We start from the raw sequence: 19,011 nt of genomic DNA, 5'->3' as shown, positions 1-19,011 counted from the left end.
AAGGCCTGTGCCTCTCCCAGCTCTTTTCATCTGTTTAAAACCTAGTTATTGTGGTATGTATTTTGCACATAATGTTAAGAAGTGTTAACTGATATTTTTCTTTTTTTGCTTTATTTCTTTGAGAAAGTGCTTCTTGTAACACTATCAGATCTCAGCCTTCCCATATAATTGAGAATGACCTTGAACTCAGGATCCTGCTGTTGGAAGTGTTGGATTACATATAAATGCTATGCTTAGCAGTGCAGGGTTTTCAGAGTCTAATGTGTACAAGGGTAAGTTGCTAGTTCTCTTGTCCTCTGCTGCCGGTTATTGTAAGACACACCCCACTCAATAGGTGTTAAAATGTAGCCTTAGAATGGATGAAGTATGGGGATTTTTGTCTGTTAGTAGAATTGACACTTTTTCTATCACGTCTAGACATCACAATTTTGTTTCTGTCTTTATTTTCCAATCACAGAAAGAATAGCATATTTAATTTAGGTCATCTGTTCATTAAAAGACAGAACTGAATTGACACCTGGTATCTTAGTAAGCCCAAAATATAATTATCCTTATAGTGTCCTACTATTACTGTAAGTAAGAGGTTAATTTTGGAGATTGGAGTAGAATGAGTATCTGTCTGTATTGCACAGTGCCCTGGTTGGCTTGACGTATGTGACTGTAGAAACTCTCCAGGCTGAAGACCCATGACCTTCAGGTTGGTACTCTAGGATAACACTAAAGCAGGGTTGAAATGGCTGTTTAGTTCCACATTGTTAGGGAGGAAGTAAGGCAAGAGTGACAACACAATTTGATTTAGAGTTCATGTTCAAGGTAAATAGATTCACTAAGGACAAAAAAAGAGAAGAGTTCATAGGTTTTGAAAGGAAATTGTGCAGTTAAGGATGCTGGAGGTGAAACAGTTGTGAAATGAGTTGTGAAACCTAGGTGCTTCTAAGGTTTTATAAAGATGAACACTGGTGAGACAAGTTAGAGCTGCTGCCAATAGTTAAGCTAAGACTGCAAGTATGATTTGACCTTTCTGGAGCATATTGAGGGCACATGGTCATTTTGTGGAGAGTTATGAAAGCCAAAATAATTGGGTCCTTGATCTCTAATTAATTGCAAGTCTGAATTCTTAGTTGGGAATTCTGGATTTAGAAATTTATTGAGGATTTGTATCTATTCCTGGATTAATATTTATCAGCAATAGAAGATATAGATTAAAAATCTCTTTCCTTGAGTTCTCTTCCTTTTTTTAAAAAAAAATTATTTTATTTTTATTTTTTACACTCCATATTCCATCCCCCCCAATCTACCATCTGACCGCTCCACATCTCACACCTTCTCCCTGCCCCACACAAGTTCTCTTCTCTTATAGAGAAGAATTCTAGTCAGTTTCTCTGTCACACTGTTTGTATAGAGCAGAGATTCAACTCTGCATTCCAAGTGCTGGGATTACCATCACATCCTGTAACTTTAATTTTTTCAAACCCTATTTTTAATGATGGTTCTTAAATGTTTTAACCTCACTTCTAACCCACTACCCAACAGAGGTAGTGGAAAAGAAAGGACATGGGAGAAATGGACCTGTTTAGAAAGGTTCTGTGGAGCAACTCCCATCTGTGTTGTCAGGAAATGAGCAGTTGAGTTCACAGGTCAGCAGTGGTAGCTTGATTCACTTGCAAACACTTCACAGATACACCAGCAGTCCAGTTTGGTAGAGTTGGGATAGCAAACTCAGTAGCAGTGGCATGCCTTAGCATGAACAGCCAGACCTCAGCTGAATTGGCATGAGTTAGCAGGAGGGACTAGGGCCAACAGAAGTTCTCGCGTGTGTGTCTCTTTCTCAGTAAAGTGCTGCAGCTAGCTCTACAAGCAACCCAAACTGTTCTCACAGTCCGTCAAGTACTATTTATACTCCCTCCAAACGTCACAAGCCCTGTACTGGTCTTGCCTTGCCACATGTCTTGTGTATGTGAGTCTGTCTTAGCTGACATCACCCTTCCAAATCGGCCTTAGTCCTCAGAAGTGGCAAGAAACCGGCAGCGCACCACCAGTAAGTTTTGATGCTATGGAATCCCAACAAATGCAGCTCAACTATGCAATGTAATGTGGACCAACATATGCCTGTCTTAGCAAACAACTGACCTTTTCTTTTACCTGTCCTTTCACTTGCTTGCTTTAGCAGAATATCCTTTCACCTGTGTCTGCTTCAGCTAAACACTCCTTCATATGTTTGCCACAGCAAAACATCATCCAACACAACTGATCCTCCAAAGAACCCTTAAGTTTCCACTTAAACAGCCTATGACAGTGTCTCTTAGATCCTGGGTTAGCCTGAAGCTTCCCATGTAGCCAAGGCTAGTCTTGAACTCCTGATCTTGCCTCTACCTTTTGAGCCCTGGAATTAGAAAAGTATGCCACCACAGCTAGCTTCCTTTTAGTTTTGATTTGCCTTTTTTTTTTTTTTTTTTGGTTTTTCGAGACAGGGTTTCTCTGTGTAGCCATGGCTGTCCTGGAACTCATTCTGTAGACCAGGCTGGCCTCGAACTCAGAAATCCGCCTGCCTCTGCCTCCTGAGTGCTGGCATTAAAGGCGTGCGCCACCACGCCCGGCTTTGATTTGTCTTTTTTGTGTAAATCTTTAGATGTGTTGATTAGCAACTTGTACATCTTTCTTGTTCTAAAAAGATTAAAATCTTTTAAAAAATCACATTTGCTTATTTGTGTGGTACGGAGTGTAAGGGCATTTGTGGTCAAGCCTAGGGACCTGAGTGAGAGTCCCAGGACTCACTCGATAGGAGAGGATAAACTTCAAGTTGTCCTGACTTCCACATGTGTGAGATCTAACATGTACACTCCTCAGCACCACACAAATAATACACACACCAAAATAACAAATATATATATATATATATATATATATATATATATATATATATATATATATATTTCAAATACCTTAATAGAAACACGATTTTTAAAAAAAAATTGTCCATGCTCATGTTGTTTTTTTTTTCTTCTATTAACTGATAGTCTGGTTTCTTTTTTTAATTAATTAGTTTAGTTTCTCTGTTTTCTTTTGTTGCTTGCTTTATTGGTATTATATCTAAGAATCCATTACTTTAATCAAGATCACAAAGACTTATGACTTTGTTTTTTTCTAATGTTTTTATGGATTTTTTATTTTATTTTTTTTGAGACAGGGTTTCTCTGTGTAGCCCTGGCTGTCCTGGGAAATCCTCCTGCCTCTGCCTCCCAAGTGCTGGGGTTAAAGGCGTGTACCACCACTGCCCTGCCATTTTTACAGTTTTAGTTCCTCTTTTTTTAAAGATTTGTTTTATATATGTGAGTTTGCCTATGTGTATGTATGTGTATCGTGTATGTGTCTGGAGCCTAAGGAGGTCAGAGTAGAACCGGAACTACAGGTGCCTGTGCCCACCATATGGCTGATGAGAATCAAACCTGAGTCCTCCAAGAGCAAGTGCTGGTCGTAACTGCTGAACCATCTTTCTAGGCCCAGTTTAAATTCTTAAATCCTTAATCCATTTTTCTGTATTTCAAGATAAGGGTCTAATTTGATTTGTTTGCATGTGGACATTCAATTCTCTTTATAACTCCCCCTTCCCCACTAGACAGGGTTTCTCTGTGTAACAGCCCTGGCTGTCGTGGAATTCACTTTGTAGACCAGGCTTGCCTCAGACTCAGAGATCTGCTTGCCAATCTGCCTCCCCAGCTCCTTACACCATCTTAAAGATCATTATTTTTCCTTCTCTTATGCCATTTATTAAAAAGCCCTTTTTCCTCCATTGTTTTATCCTGTTGTTGAAAATTAGTTTCTGGGGCTGGAGAGATGGCTCAGCAGTTAAGAGCACTGACTGCTCTTCCAGAGGTCCTGAGTTCAAATCCCAGCAACCACATGGTGGCTCACAACCATCTTTGATGGAATAATCTGATGCCTTCTTCTGGTGTGTCTGAAGACAGCTACAGTATACGCATATATTTCAAATAAATAAATACACCTTTAAAAAAAGAATTCGTTTCTATTGAAGAGAATTAATTCATTTCCATTGATTTCTATGTTTTTGCATCATACCACACTGTCTTAATTATTGTTGCTTTGTAATATTTTTTTTCTTTTTTCAAGACAGGGTTTCTCTGTATAGCCCCCTGGCTATCCTGGAACTCACTCTGTAGACCAGGCTGGCCTCAAATTCAGAAATCCCACCTGCCTCTGCCTCCCAAGTGCTGGGATTAAAGGCATGTGCTACCACGCCCGGTGTATAATGTTTTTTAAAGATATATTGATTTTATGTATATGAGTCTTAACCGCTGAGCCATCTCTCCAGCCCTGTAATCAGTTGAGTCCTTGTACTTTCCCTTTTTCCAGGATTCTTTTGTCTTTCCTGAGTCCACCCCTCCCAGTGTGTGGCCAGTGTGTCAGCTTCTGCAGACTATGGCTTGGGTCCATTGGGAGAGTACTAAGGTCTTTGGTTGGTTGGTCTTGGCTTGGTTTGTTTGAGATGGGTTCTCACTGTATTGCCCTGCTGGTCCAGAACCCAAGAACCAGGCTGACCTTTAACTCATTGCACAAGAGATTCTCTTTATAGAGATCTTCCTGCCTCTGCCCCTGGTACACTGGAGTTAAAGGCATGTATAGCTAAGCCCAGCAAAAAGATCTTTCTTCTTTAGTGTATACTTTTGGCACCATTGTCAAAAGTCAAGAATTAGGTCCCTGTCAGTGGACTGTGTGTGTTTGGCTCCTCTGTTCTGTTCCATTGGTTATCATATCTATTTTGTGTCAGTGGACTGATTTTTGTTTGTTTGTGGTTTTTGAAGTATAATTTAAAATCAAGGGTACATCCACAATTTTTCTTTTTAGACTTGCTTTGGCTGTTCAGGGTCTTTTATGGTTTCATATGAATTTTAGGATTTTTTTTTCTATTTCTAGTTCTGAAAACTCAGTCCCTGGAGGGTGGCATTGCATTGAAAGTGTCGGTCAGCTTGAATAACAGGGCTGTCTCACAGCATTAGCTCTGCTGGTCCCTAAGCGTGAGAGGCAGCCTTTCAGTCCTACAGTGGTTCTCACAGCTGCTTCTTCAGAGCTTTATAGTTTTTACTGTTGAACTCTTTCACTTTTTTCATTAGGTTTACTTGTAGTATTTTTTAATATTTTGCATTTATTAAGGTGTGTGTTCATGGATAGTAAGGACAACTTGTAGGAGTCTTTCTCTCCCCTTTCCACATTGATCCCAGAGATCAAACTCATGTTCCCAGCTTGGCAGCACAGGCGTTTACCTACTAATCCATCTTAATGGCTCCTATTTTTAGAATTTTTTCTTTCTCTTTTTCTTTTAAATATATTTTAAAAATTTTATGTGCTTGAATGTTTTGTCTACTATGTATATGCACCACATGTGTGCTTGATGTCCCCTGAGGTCAGACAAGGGATTTACACTCCCTGGGATTGGATGCTTGTGAACTCCCACTCGGGTGTTGGGGTCCAAATCTATAAGAGCAACAGGTGCTCATCAGCACTGTGCTGTCTCTGCAGCCTCCCTCCCTCCCCCTTTTCCTGAACAGGGTTTTATAGTGCAAACTGGCCTTTTTAAACTGTTTTTCTAGGAGTGACCGGAACTGCTAGTCCTTCTTTCTTTACCTCCTAAGTGCTGGGATTAAAGGTGTGCACCACCACTGCACCCAGCTTTTTTCTTTTTTTTAAATTAATGCTGCTACTTTGCTAAAAGTAGTTAGCACAATTTTTTTTCTAGATTGCTTTTGGTACTCTGATAAGCACCATTGACCAAAAGCAACTTGGGGAAGAAAGGAGTTATTTGTCTCACATATCCTGATCACAATTCATCACTGAGGAAAAGTCGGAGTACAAACTCAAGCCCAAGTGGAGACTGAAAAATCACAGAGGAATGCTGCTTACTGGTTTGCTTCCCTTGGTTGGCCCAGCTGCCTAGAAATGGGCACGGGGCTACATTAATAAACACCTGAGAAAATATCCCATAGGCTAATCTAGTGAAGCAAATGCTTCAATTGAATTTCTCTCTTCCCAAGTGACTCTAGTTAGTGCCAACTTGACTAAAGGAAGAAAAAAAAAATCCGTACAATGCCTATGCACTTTTTGGTTGTAGTCTTTTTTTTTTTTTGATTTTCGAGACAGGGTTTCTCTGTGTAGCCCTGGCTGTCCTGGAACTCACTTTGTAGATCAGGCTGGCCTCGAATTCAGAAATCCGCCTGCCTCCCGAGTGCTGGGATTAAAGGTGTGTGCCACCATTGCCCGGCTGGTTATAGTCTTTAAGGACTTTATTAACTTTAGAAATTTCTTTGCCACTTCTTGTTCCAACAAGCTATAGGCATATATGCTGGTCAGGTTCTCATGAGGTCTTCTAGCTTGTTCATGGGTAGGGGTGGGGATACATGGGGTGGGACAGCAGATATCCAAGTTGAAGGATGTCCTCTGAGCACATATGAGCGTTGGAAGCAGACAGCATTGAGCTTTACACAGGAGCGGATCTGAGGGAACCACTCAGTCTACTGGTCTGGTGCTTTCAGACCTTGTGCAGCTGTAAGCCATCCTATAAGGGAGGAAGCTACAGAAATGCAGTAATCCAGATTCACCAGGTTTGGGTTTAGGGTCTCAGTCCTGCCTTGCAGCAAACTGTACTTGGTAGTGAGGTAGTGCCAGATGCTGGGCAGTATTTTGGACATGGCTCAGAGCACAGGTGATTGTTCTTTCATTCCGAGGGCTGTATCACCAATAATCTAAGCTCCATAGCCTGAGCTCTGCTGTTTCAACTTCTCAGTAGGCCCACAGCCAACCCTTTCTCTTGCCATAGCTGCTTCTGTGGTTTTTCTTCATCTGTACACTGTGGCCTCATGTCCTTAGACTCCCTGACTTGTTTCTAGATTTCTAGAAGATTTCTAGAATAGCTCAGTCCTCAAAAACAAACTAAAGCAAAAACAGAAGGTCCCTTCTGTGATGGTGCTGAGCTGGCACATTCTGAGCTATAGGGGCAGCAGTAAGTTGATCTTGTCCAGTGCTAGTCTGTCATTACAGGAGGGATCGCTGTCACAAATACTTCTCTGCACTGGATTTAAGGCTTCTGAGAGGTGTTGTTCTCTCTGGTAGTTAAGACTGTTAGTTTGTTGTCACAGAGCTGCAAGTCTTAGCTTTTGGTTTTGTCTTCAGCCTCTCACCCTGGGTTGATAGACAGAATCGGAGGAGTAATTTACAGACTGCCTTCTGCATTTCTTAGGTTGCCTTTCTGGTTCCCATGCCTTTTAGCTGTCTTGTCACTTCCATGTTGATTCCAATCTATTCCTCAGAACTTTCTTCTCTCTCACAGAATCCCATAAAGGAACATCTTCACCCTCATACTTATACTGAGTATGGATATTTTTGTTTTCATCAATAAGTTTTAGATTTTGTGAAATACTTTTTCTGCATCTTTGCATGATTTTGTTTTATATTTTAATAATATGTATTCTGTTGCTTGATTGATGTTCAGCTATTAAACCAACCTTGCATTCCTGATATAAATCCTACTTAGTCATAGTAAGTAATTTTATATATACTTCCATTCTGGTTTACTTTCTATTGCTGTGGTAAACTCCATGACCAAAACTAGCTTGGGGAGAACAGCTTTATTTGACTTACATGTCCATCATTGAGGGAAGCCAAGGGAGTAAGCATTAGCTCAAGTAGGGGAGGAGCCTGAAGCAGAAACCATAGAACAGTGCTGCTTGCTGTCTTGGCACTTCATGGTTCACTTAGGATCTCAGTATGTAGTTCTGATTGTCTTGGAACTTACTATGTAGGCCAGGCTGGCCTGGAACTCAGATCTGTTTGTCTCTACCTCCCAAGTACAGGGACCAAAGGCATTCACCTGTATGCCCCGATCCCCATTTTCTCTACTTATACAACTTAGGACCTCTTGTCCTAAGGACTTTCTTACAGTGGGCTAGACCTTCCCAAATCAATCATCATTCAAGAAAATGCCCCCACAGATTTGCCCTACTGGCCAGGCCAGTCTGATATTGCATTTTCCCCATTGAGGTTCCCTCTTCCTAGATGACTCTAGCTTGTATCAAGGTGATAAAAAAACTAACCAATAGCCTGGCGGTGGTGACTTACAGCTTTAATCCCAGCACTCAGAAGGCAGTTTCTGAGTTTGAGGCTCGCCTGGTCTATGAAGTGAGTTCTAAGACAGCCAGGGCTACACAGAGAAAAACCCTGTCTTGAAGAAAAACAAAAAAAAGGAAAAGAAATAAACAAACAAAAAATCAAAACCCAACTAGCAAACAGTTGCTGATTTTGGTTTGTCAGTATTTTATTGGAGATTTTAAATTTCTATTTATAAGAGATACAAATTTTCTTGTGGTATTCTTGTCTTGTTTAAATCAGGTTAATTTCTCAAATTGATCTGGAACTTTACTTTTGTGGCAGGATTAGTAGTGTTCTTTAACCATCCAGTAATTTAGTAATAATGAAACCTGGGTTTTTCCTTGTGTAGTTTTTTTTTTCATTACTATCTGTTCACATTTTCTGTTTCTCTTGTTAATTTCAGTAGTTTTTGACTTCCTAGGAATTTATGCATTTCATCTGTTATGTAACTTGTTGGTATTTTATAATCTGTTTTATTTTTGTCTAGTCAGAAATATATTTCATTTGAATCTGAATTTGGTCATTTCTTCTTGGTTGATTTAGCTAGAGCTGTTAATTTTGTTGAGCTATTCAGAAAACTGGCTACTTAGTTTCCTTTCCTCTAGTTGCTAGTGGACTAGACCCTGGCGTTGGAAAGCTTTGCTTTTGTTTCTTGGCCTTGCCTCTGTCCTCCCTGCGCCTTTTCTTCTAGTTTCTGAGGAATTTCACGGCTTTACACCAGGATGAATTCCAGTCTTCTTTTTCAGAGTTATATATACTTGTCTACTAGAATCTTAATAATTTTTCCATCCTCTCATTCTTTTTTTTTTTTTTTAGAAAAAAATTTTTTTATTGGATATTTTATTTATCTACATTTCAACCATCCTCTCATTCATAATCCATTTAACAACAAAAGAAATTAAAGAGAAAGGAAGCAACCAATGTTTTCATTTCTTGTACAAGCACAAAGACTTTAAATAATGATTACAAATAAATGATTACAAAAGACTTTACAAATAGGACAAATGATAGAACATCGTCAAGGACAAAACTGTTGACTCCCAGGACTTGGGAAACCGAGGTAAGAGGAGGTCCTTGAGTTTGAGGTCAGCATGAGCTATACATAGTGAGTTCCAGGCCAGCCAGGGCTTTATAGTGAGATCTTGTCACAGAAAAGGAGGTTGGGGTCAGGAGGAAACTGTGCAAGCCAGTAAGCAGCATTCTTCTTGTTCTTGCTTTAGTTTCTGTCCTGACTCCCTTACCCATGGACTATGACTTGGAAGTGTAAGCTAAACCCTTCCCTCCAAGTTGGTGTGGTGAGTGTGTCCTGATAGCAACAGAGAAGCAAATGAATGGCCTAGTAGCACCACTCTGGGAAACGTTTTTTTAAAAAAAACACATGAGCACTTGGAAGAAAATATTCAAAATCCTCATTGTATTCTGCCACAGATTACCAGAGCGTTTCTTTTGCTTTTTTGTTTGTTTATTTGTTTTGTTTTTTGTTTTTCGATCTTTTGCTCACTTTTAAAACACAGAAAACCTTGTTGTCTGGCTGGGAATTCACTACATAGATCAGGCTATCCTTCAACTTATAGTGGACATCTTCTAATCCCAGGTGTTGAAATTACAGATGCAGGCCTATATATTTTCTTAAAAGTCATTTTCAGTTTTAAGTGCACTGCCCCTTCAGTTTGACTATTTCTGAGTTATATCTTGTAAATATACATATTGTTTATTCTTCTAGCAAATTATTGAACCTGAAGGAGTTGTAGCAAAGCCTAGATTTGTAGCTGTTTTATCAGAAGTCCTGTGTTCTCACAAGACTTTTGGCTGGCATATGAAGTGGCTAAGGGGAGTCTGGTGAAGTTTACCTTTTAAGTATTTCTTTAGTTACATATTTCATGTATATGTGTGCTCTGGCTTCATGCACACCAGAAGAGGGAATCAAATCCCATTACATATGGCTGTGAGTTACCATGTGGTTGCTAGAAATTGAATTTGGGACCTCTGAAAGTGCAGTCAGTTGCTCTTAACAGCTGAGCCATCTCTCTAACCCTAGAACCTTTTAACTTGTGAGATCTACACTAACTCTGGAAAGTTATTGTTGAGTGTTGCGGGATAGTCACTTACTTGGTGTCAGAGAATTGATGTCACAACATCAACTTGGTAATCTTTGCTGGATATATTTATTCAGAAGTGTTTGTGTGTGTGTGTTTGTGGTCATTCTTAACATCACTACTACTGTCATAATGGTGAATACCTGTCACACCCAGGAGTTTTATCCCTTTCTCTTTTAATCTTTTTCTGTTCTCTGTGTCAGGTGTCATTGCATCATATTTTAAAGATTAATACATGGAATTATCTCCTTTATCATTCCTTTAATTGTCAGCTGCCATTCATTTATATGAGTATACCATATGAATGAGTTGATTTTTATTTGTTTATTTGTTCCATGATAAAGTCTTACTGTGTAGCCTTGGTTTGTAGATGTAGACTAGGGTAGCCTTGAACTCACAGAGATACCTCTGCAGGATCTCTTTACATATAGTCCTGGTTGTCACTTGCTCTGAAGACCAGGCAGGCCTCATACTCTGCCTGCCACTGCCTCCCAAGTGCTGGGATTAAAGGTATGGGCCTCCACATCCAGCTGTGTTTCTTTTATATCTAGATTTTTACTGTATTTTCTTTCTTGCTTGAGGTTTTCCTCCTCCCCCTCTTCCTTCTCTACCCCCCTCCCCCCTTCTCCTTTCTAGATAGGATTTCTCTGTGTAGCCCTAGCTGCCCTGTACCTCACTGTATGCCAGACTGGCCTTGAACTGAGAGATCTGCCTGCCTCTGCCTCCACCTCCTGAGCACTCATATGCTACCTGCTTTCAAAATTCATTGTAAAACTATAGTAATCAGAGCTAGGAAAAGGCTCAGTGGTTGAAGCACTCGTTGGGCAAATGTTTGGATCCTCAGATCTCATGTAAATGTCAGGTGAGCATTGCAGCTGGCATATAATTCCAACCTCAGATGGCAGAGACTCTGTGTCACCAAAGCAAGCTGGCTAGCAAGTCTACCCACATCAGTAAGCTCTGGGTTTGACCGAGACCCTGCCTCAATGAATACGGTAGAAAATCTATCACAAATGATTTTCAATGTCAACCTTTGACCAATACATATATGTACATCTTCATACATGTGCACTCACATACATGTGCAACCTTCATTGAATACTTCCAAACATTTATGTGTAGCATAACCATACACATGGAAAAAAAAAGGGTAAAACCCCCAGATCTGTAGTAATCAGAACTATGGTACAGAAACATAAGCCACAGGAATATAATAGAGTCTAGAAAAATAGTCCTACATACCATGTTTCCCTCAATCTTTTTAAAGAAAACAAAACAAAAAACCAAAAAAGCCAAAACAACTCAAGAGAAGAAAATATGTTTATTGGTAGAGGTTGTGGTGGTGTGTTTAGCAATGTTGCCATGGTGCTTGACATAAAACTTTCAGCAAAATTAAAAAAATTATCCCCAAGAGAAATGTAGATATCAATGTCTAGCCTAAAATTATAGAACTTTATTAGGAAACTTAGAAGAAAATCTTTGCAACTTGTTCAGGCAAAGATTTCTTAGAATAATAATAATAATTTCTTAGAGTAAAGAAAAAGCTATATAGGAAGGAGGTTAATAAATTGAACCCAGGTCTAATATGATGATGCAGAAGTTTAACCACTGCACTATGGCTTTGAGCTATTTCTTCAGCTGCTTCAGAGTTTGCTGAGCCTTTCTGTTCTGTTTGCAGCACACCCACTCACTTAGGAAAAAAGAAAGGAAGAAAAAAAACCTACAGAAATAAAAACGATGGTACAGATACATAAACCACAGGAACAGAATAGAGTGCTGTCTTGAAGGTTAACTTTAGATGGGCATCTAGCTCACCCTGTTTTTCTGTAAATGATTTTTCAAGGTCTCTTTCCCAAGTACTACATATATATGGCTTGTCCATTTAGCAGAGATACTTGATAACATTACGGGAGTTGGGTTTCCATAAGGAACACTGCAGCTCAGTATGCTAGTATTTACCAGCTCCATCAAGCTAGCTAATGTCTCTCTAGTCAAATACGTTATGTGGGTATTCCCAGAGCCATTGTAGGAAAGAAAGAACTACATTAGATTTAAAGATGGAGGGATTGTTTATGTCTTAGGGTTTCTATTGCTGTGATGAAACACCAAACCAGAAGCAACTTGGGAAGGAAGCTTACACCCAGTTCCATATCATAGTCCATCATCAAAGGGATGTCAGGGCAAGAACTGAAGCGGAGATCATGGAGGGGTGCTGATTCCTGGCTTACTCAGTTATCACATGGCCTCTTTTTGTTTTTTTTTTTTGAGACAGGGTTTCTCTGTGTAGCCCTGGCTGTCCTGGAACTCACTCTGTAGACCAGGCTGGCCTCGAATTCAGAAATCCGCCTGCCTCTGCCTCCCGAGTGCTGGCATTAAAGGCGTGCACCACCACGCCCAGCTCACTCACATGGCCTCTTGAGGCAAATGCAGGGAGTTTGACTGCACCTACCCTCATCCTGTTCTCTTATACTGTCCAGGACTACCTGCCCAAGGGTGGCACCCTCTCAAGTGAACTGGGTAACTCCATATCAGGAAAATGCCCTACAGATTTGCTTATTATAGGCCAATCCTTTGGAGACATTTTTTTACATTTATTTATTTATTTATTTCTTTAAAGATTTCTTTAAAGATTTCTTTAAAGATTTCTTTAAAAGATTTATTTATTATTATACATAAGTACACTGTAGCTGTGTTCAGACATGCCAGAAGAGGGCATCAGATCTCACCACGGCTGGTTGTGAGCCACCATGTGGTTGCTGGGAGCCAAGTGCTCCTACCCGCTGAGCCATCTTGCCAGCTCTGGAGACATTTTTAAATTGAGATTGTGTTCCCTGTGTCGGAGAGACAATTTAGCAGTTAAGAACACTGGCTGTTCTTGCAAAAGACCTAGGTTAGTTCCCAGCTCCCATGTGACAGCTCACAGTCACCTGTAACTGCAGATTCTGGGATCCAGTGTCCTCTTCTGGCCTCCAAGGGCAGCAAAGACACATGTGGCCAAACACTAATACACAAAAAAATAATTTAAAAGTTAAAAATAAATTATAAGGCTCTTCCTGATGAACCTAGTTTGTGTCAAGTTGACATAAAATATAACCAGTACATTATAGTAGTCTTCAAGGTTGCCTCAAATGGTATCTGTTTTCTTATATTCTTATATTTCTTATATTCCTTGTGAAGTCCTTTCTAACACAGAGTAGGTGTGGCCTCAGTAACTATGAGGACATTGCAGATGTCATGGCACTTGCTTATTTTGTAGCTACTTAGAGAGGCCCTGGAGAGAACTTTACTCTTTTCACACAGTAGTGCAAAGTAGAGCCACCATGAATATAAATTACTACTGAAATACCCTGTAGACTCATTCAAGGCTTCAGGTAATATCTCTGTCATAGTGCAACCTCTTGAGAAATTCCAAGCTTGGTTTAAGCCATGTTCCCAATATTATCTACGTGATAAATGCATAATTGTTGTTTCAAGGTGCTTCATTCAGGGTGACTTTGTTAGATAGCAATAGATGAAAAATACATACCTTTCATGTATGTTTGAAAAGTAGAAATAATCAAGATTGAGTCTTGCTATGTATCTCAAACTGGCTTGCAGCTAGCTCTGTAGTTCAAGTTGGCCTTAAACTCAACATAAGGTATTTACAATCAAAATTTTCTATCAAAAATACAATTACATGAAACATTTAAATATGGGTTTTTATCATACAAAGGCAAATAAAATTTAAAATGAAGTAGGTTTAAGGAAGCTGTGTAACACAACTTTGATCATAAAGTAAAAATGGTATAAAAGATGCTAGATGTCAGATTAGTTGAGTATATGGGATCAAACCCTTTGTAGTTAAGTTACATCTGAGTAATGAAAGCTAAGCATGTGGACATGCTCCTCCAGCGTCAACTGCGTGAGAATCCACAGAAGCCGAGAGGAGTGTGGACAACCTAGCAAGATCCCATTGAAGTAAATGCTCAGTACAGTCGCTAGTACAAGTTTCTAAGTTCTTTTTAAGAAAATGTGGTGTTTGGGTAATGTACAGGCTGATGCTTGGGGTTTGTAGGCTTCTTTGTGACCATGCTTTTTATGACTACTTCCTTTCTTCAGGGTGTGTGGATGGGTGAGTGGGTGCATGTTTGTGGTGGCTGGGAGTGAACCTAAGACTTTGTGTACTCTACCCCTAACCTACACAACTCCAGCTCCCTTTTCCCATCTTACAGAACAAAGGGAAGAAGGGGTGGCTCTTAGCTGATCACTGAGTATTACAGGTTGATATTATGTTTTTTACAGATGGTAGTGAAAACTTTTATGGATATGGATCAGGATTCAGAAGATGAAAAGCAACAGTATCTCCCACTAGCCTTGCATCTCGCATCTGAATTCTTTCTCAGGAACCCTAATAAAGATGTGCGCCTTCTCGTAGCATGTTGTTTGGCTGATATATTTCGAATCTATGCCCCAGAAGCTCCATATACTTCCCATGATAAACTTAAGGTAAATAGAATGTTTACAAAATAACTTTACTTTTATTTTTGTCATATGAATATGGGTTTTGTTCATAGATTCCTTTAATTATTTATCTACAGAAGTGACTGGTACAGAATGAGGCTTTGAAAGGGTTGTCTATTCATACTTAACCCTCCTGATGGACGGTTGCATAGATAGGAAGGATAAGGAATGGCTTAGTGATAGTTTGCAAAACAGTAATGTTCTAGGATTGCCCACTCATATAATGTCTGCCTTACAGGTTATTAAATGCTGAATATTAAATATCTAAAACTGCTCATTTTGGTGGTTCTGTTTTGTTTAAAAAACTTAAAATTATTTTTAAAGCTATTTATTGAACTGATTTTATATATTTTTTCAGTAATTATTAGGGAAATTGGAAACCTTGGAGTGACTTTAAAACTTTTAGTTATTCATGTATATGTGTGTGCCTGCATGAGTTCATGTGCATTGCATACATAGATTCCTGCAGAGATAAGAACAGGGTGTTGGATATTCTGGAATGAGTTGCAGGTGGCTGTGAGCCATCAGATGTAGGCGCTGGGAATTAAACTCAGCTTCTCTAGGAAGAACAGCAAATGTTGAGCCTTCTCTCCTTTTAAGTACAGTCAGTATTGCCCTTCTGCCTGTTTGGCTTCTCTTTACATACTTTCAACCACATGTGATCAGCCATGCTCCAGAGTATTAAGTGGGAAAGTCCAGGAGTAACATTCCATAAATTTTCAGTTTAATAGTGTTTTTAGGACTATAATGAAGTTGACTGTCAGGCTTTATTCCTCTTGAGACATAGCCATCTGCTTGTCAATCATATGGTGGCTGCCTTGGATACTTCCCCAGCTAGAGTAGTGTCGTAGTGTTTATACTCAAGTCATACTTACTTTAATGATGACTCCTTTTATAACCTTAATAACATTGTTTCATTTGTGGTTACTTTTGTTCGTTTCTTACTGTGCCTAGTTCATAGGATAAACTTTATCATGAGTATATAAGGAAAACCACAAAATACATTACCAGTTTCCAAAATACATTACCAGTAAGGAGGATCACAATAAAACAAATCATTTTGTACCATGCTAATGCTATTTTCATTGAAAATACCTTTTTAAAAAGTAAGGAAATAAGCACCATCATCAGCTGTCAGGTCAGTGCCTTGGGGTGCTTCAATAACTTTGTTGTCACACATAAGCTGCTTGCTTACATGTCAGGCGTAATAATGAAAAGACTCATTAAATTCATTACACATGGAGAAAGTAGCTTGCCATGATGAAAGTACAGACAGTGACCAGAGCTCTGTTATGGACAAGAGTATAGTAAGATAGTATTCTTAAATGAGAAGCCCTGAAGTGTGCAGTAGAAGTAGCAGTCTTTAGTGTTACTTCCAAAAGATTTTGTGCTAGTCTTTTTCAGACATTTAAAATAATGGAATAGGCAGTCCCACAGCATTCAAATAAAGGAAAACGTTCTTTATTGTAGTTTATAATTACTTTTTTATATCTATACCCCTATGTAGATGTAGATATTAAAAAAATGACAAGTAATAATGTCTAAGTTAATATATTTTTCATTTTTTTTATTTAACAGGACATATTTCTCTTTATTACCAGACAGTTAAAAGGTTTGGAGGATACAAAGAGTCCACAGTTTAATAGATATTTTTATTTATTAGAGGTAAAAATTCTTTATTTAATAAGTACAATTCCATGTTGTTATAGATTTTTATAACTATAATATAAAGTGAAACTGTTTTACACATAACTTATTTAATAAACTGTCTTATGTTTCATAAGGAAAATCTGTACTTTACAATAAGTAAGACATTATTACTTATACTTAAAAAGTTAAAAGTATAATTTCTGAAAAAAAAACATTTGACATTTTATTTTCATTTCCAATTTATAAATAAAATTTACTGCTCCCGAAGTTTATATATATATTCCTAACTATTTAGTACTTTTCAACATGAAAGTTGATGCCACAGCCATGAATTTAAAGATTAAAATGACTTGTAATTGTGTACATTGAATCTTTGTAGACTTTACTATAAAGAATTCTAGTTGTAAAAATTAAATTGTATGAGTGTGCTTTTGTTTAACAGTTCTACATATATGTGATTAACCAATTATTTTTATTTATTGATTTAAGAATTTAGCTTGGGTTAAATCATATAACATCTGCTTTGAGTTGGAAGATTGCAATGAAATTTTTATTCAGCTTTTTAGAACTCTCTTCTCGGTAATCAAGTAAGTTTTTTAAGCTTTATTTTTTTTTCTTACTGTATGTATTAATGTGTCATTACTCAGTATGTAAAACTCCCTAGATTTATAGAGAATTGATCGCAAAGGGGTAAATAAAGAAACCCTGTTGTTTGAGAGCTGTCCTTGCCATTGTTTCAGTTAATTATTCAATATTTCCCGGTATATTTCAATATAAAGTAGGGCCTACTTTATAACTCTAAGAGCAGTGGAACTTTAAGTAGCTAAGCTGGCCTTGGATTGGTAGCAGTCTCCTCCCAGCCTCCTGAGTGATGAGATGGTTTGGATTGAGCCAGCAGGCCCACCTTTGCATTGCTTCTTTAAATTTATGGGATAGATCAATTGCTTTTGGTTTCCGAGTTTTTTTGTATATTTCAGGCTAAATAATATTAAAGGAATTAAATAAATTAAATTAGAGTCCTTGGAGTTTTAAAATTTTTAATTTTAATTTAACAATTTCGGGGTTGGGGATTTAGCTCAGTGGTAGAGCGCTTGCCTAGCAAGCCCAAGGCCCTGGGTTCGGTCCTCAGCTCCGGAAAAAGGAAAAAAAAAAATTTCTCACACACACACACACACACACACACACACACACACACACACACAGACCATCTTTACCCTCAGGATACCCACCTTATGTCCTTCCTTTTCATACCCCCCACCCTCACCCCAGCAATCCAGAGTCCTGTAGTCCTTCCTGCTAGAATACTGAATGTTACTGTTGGCTTGATCTTGTGTAGGTAACCATAGAGCATCGAACTATAGTTCATCAGCAGGGTGGGTGCTCCATGTTCAGAAGATAGCATCCACAGTGCTTCCCCCTGCGCCCCCCACCCCCATGCGTTCTATCCCTCTTCCTTGATGGTCCTCAAGCCTTGGTTTGGGAGGGCAGTGGATGCTGCAGGTATATTTCACTTAGAACTGGGCATGCAGCCATCACTTATTGTCAGGACTTTGACTGGTTATGAGTCTGCAGTAACTGGAGCCTAATTTAGAAACTTCCCAGGTCAGGGTGTAAAGCAGCGCTGATCTGTGGGTATAAACATAAAGTCTGAGGCCACAGTTTAGCAAAACAACAAGAATGGGTTCTTACCACCTATCATCCTCAGGGCTTATGAATTTCTGAGCCATGTGCTGCAAACCAGATTTATTATATTGCATATGTATTCTCTCCTTGGAACAGGCCTCAGATCCAACCAGAAAGCAGTTGACCACCCTCATAATTTTTATGACACCATTGCAGCCTTTAGGATTCACCACTGTATAATAACACTGGTGACTTTTCTCTCCCAGCTGTCTGCACTATGAAAGCTAGCTATGGAGGAGGGAAGTTTTCACATCAATTCCAACTTGGATTTTTCCCCCCCCTTCAACCAAGGTATATTGAGTGGTAGAGTTTTACCCTCTAGTTGTCGTGGGCAGTCAGGAGCAGTGGAAATGCTCTGTTGTTAGACATGACTCTAGGGCTTCTGAAACCCTAACTCAGAAGGAGGTATCTCACCCCTTGTTTGGGAGGAACAACTGGTATAAGCAATAGTGTTGTTGTAGTGTAAAAGTCACGAGACCTGAAACAGTGGAGGGCTGTGGAGCAGGACAGATTAGTCTCCTTACTTGCTGACATTGCTTTTTTGGAATTAGGTATGTATGCATGTATGAATGTATACTTGTATGTAAGTAATGATTGTATTGTGAAACTGTTGAGATGGAATCTAGGGACTCATAGTTGCTAGATACTAGGCAAATGCTCTACCACTGAACTACATCCCTGACTCCTTAAAGTCACAAATATTGCTTAAGTCAGCTTTTCATAGAGTAGAGAAACTAGTAGAAGAAGATCACTATATAGTTAGCGGTTAGGAGAGGCCAAACTGATTTCTATCTAGTAGTTTTATTGTTTATACCAGACATCTATGAGATGTGTCTTAAGGTATTATATTGTATGCAAATGCCTTGTATTAATTTTGAATTCTCCACCACATTAAGACATGTAGGAAGAAGCAGATGATTTTATT

General features: G+C 38.9%; 1 protein-coding gene across 5 annotated transcripts in view; it reads left to right on the top strand.

The window, feature by feature from the left end:
• Pds5a (PDS5 cohesin associated factor A) overlaps nt 1–19,011 on the top strand; it is a 92,518-nt gene that overhangs the window by 17,391 nt on the left and 56,116 nt on the right. For 4 of the 5 annotated variants that reach the window (XR_001784747.2, XR_001784748.2, NM_001081321.3 and 1 more), the window contains exons 3-5: nt 14,535–14,738; nt 16,332–16,418; nt 16,893–16,990. The exons of the other annotated variant lie outside the window; for it this stretch is intronic. Coding sequence is in view for 2 of the 4 variants with exons in the window: in NM_001081321.3 (NP_001074790.1) it covers nt 14,535–14,738; nt 16,332–16,418; nt 16,893–16,990 (389 nt within the window). In the remaining 2 variants the exon portion in view is untranslated. The remainder of the gene's footprint in view (nt 1–14,534; nt 14,739–16,331; nt 16,419–16,892; nt 16,991–19,011) is intronic. 5 annotated transcript variants of the gene reach the window in all.

Source organism: Mus musculus, chromosome 5, assembly GCF_000001635.26.
Source record: "Mus musculus strain C57BL/6J chromosome 5, GRCm38.p6 C57BL/6J".
Lineage (NCBI taxonomy): Eukaryota > Metazoa > Chordata > Mammalia > Rodentia > Muridae > Mus > Mus musculus.
The sequence above is the reverse complement of the archived record's forward strand: the minus strand, read 5'-3'. Positions and strand labels throughout refer to the sequence as shown.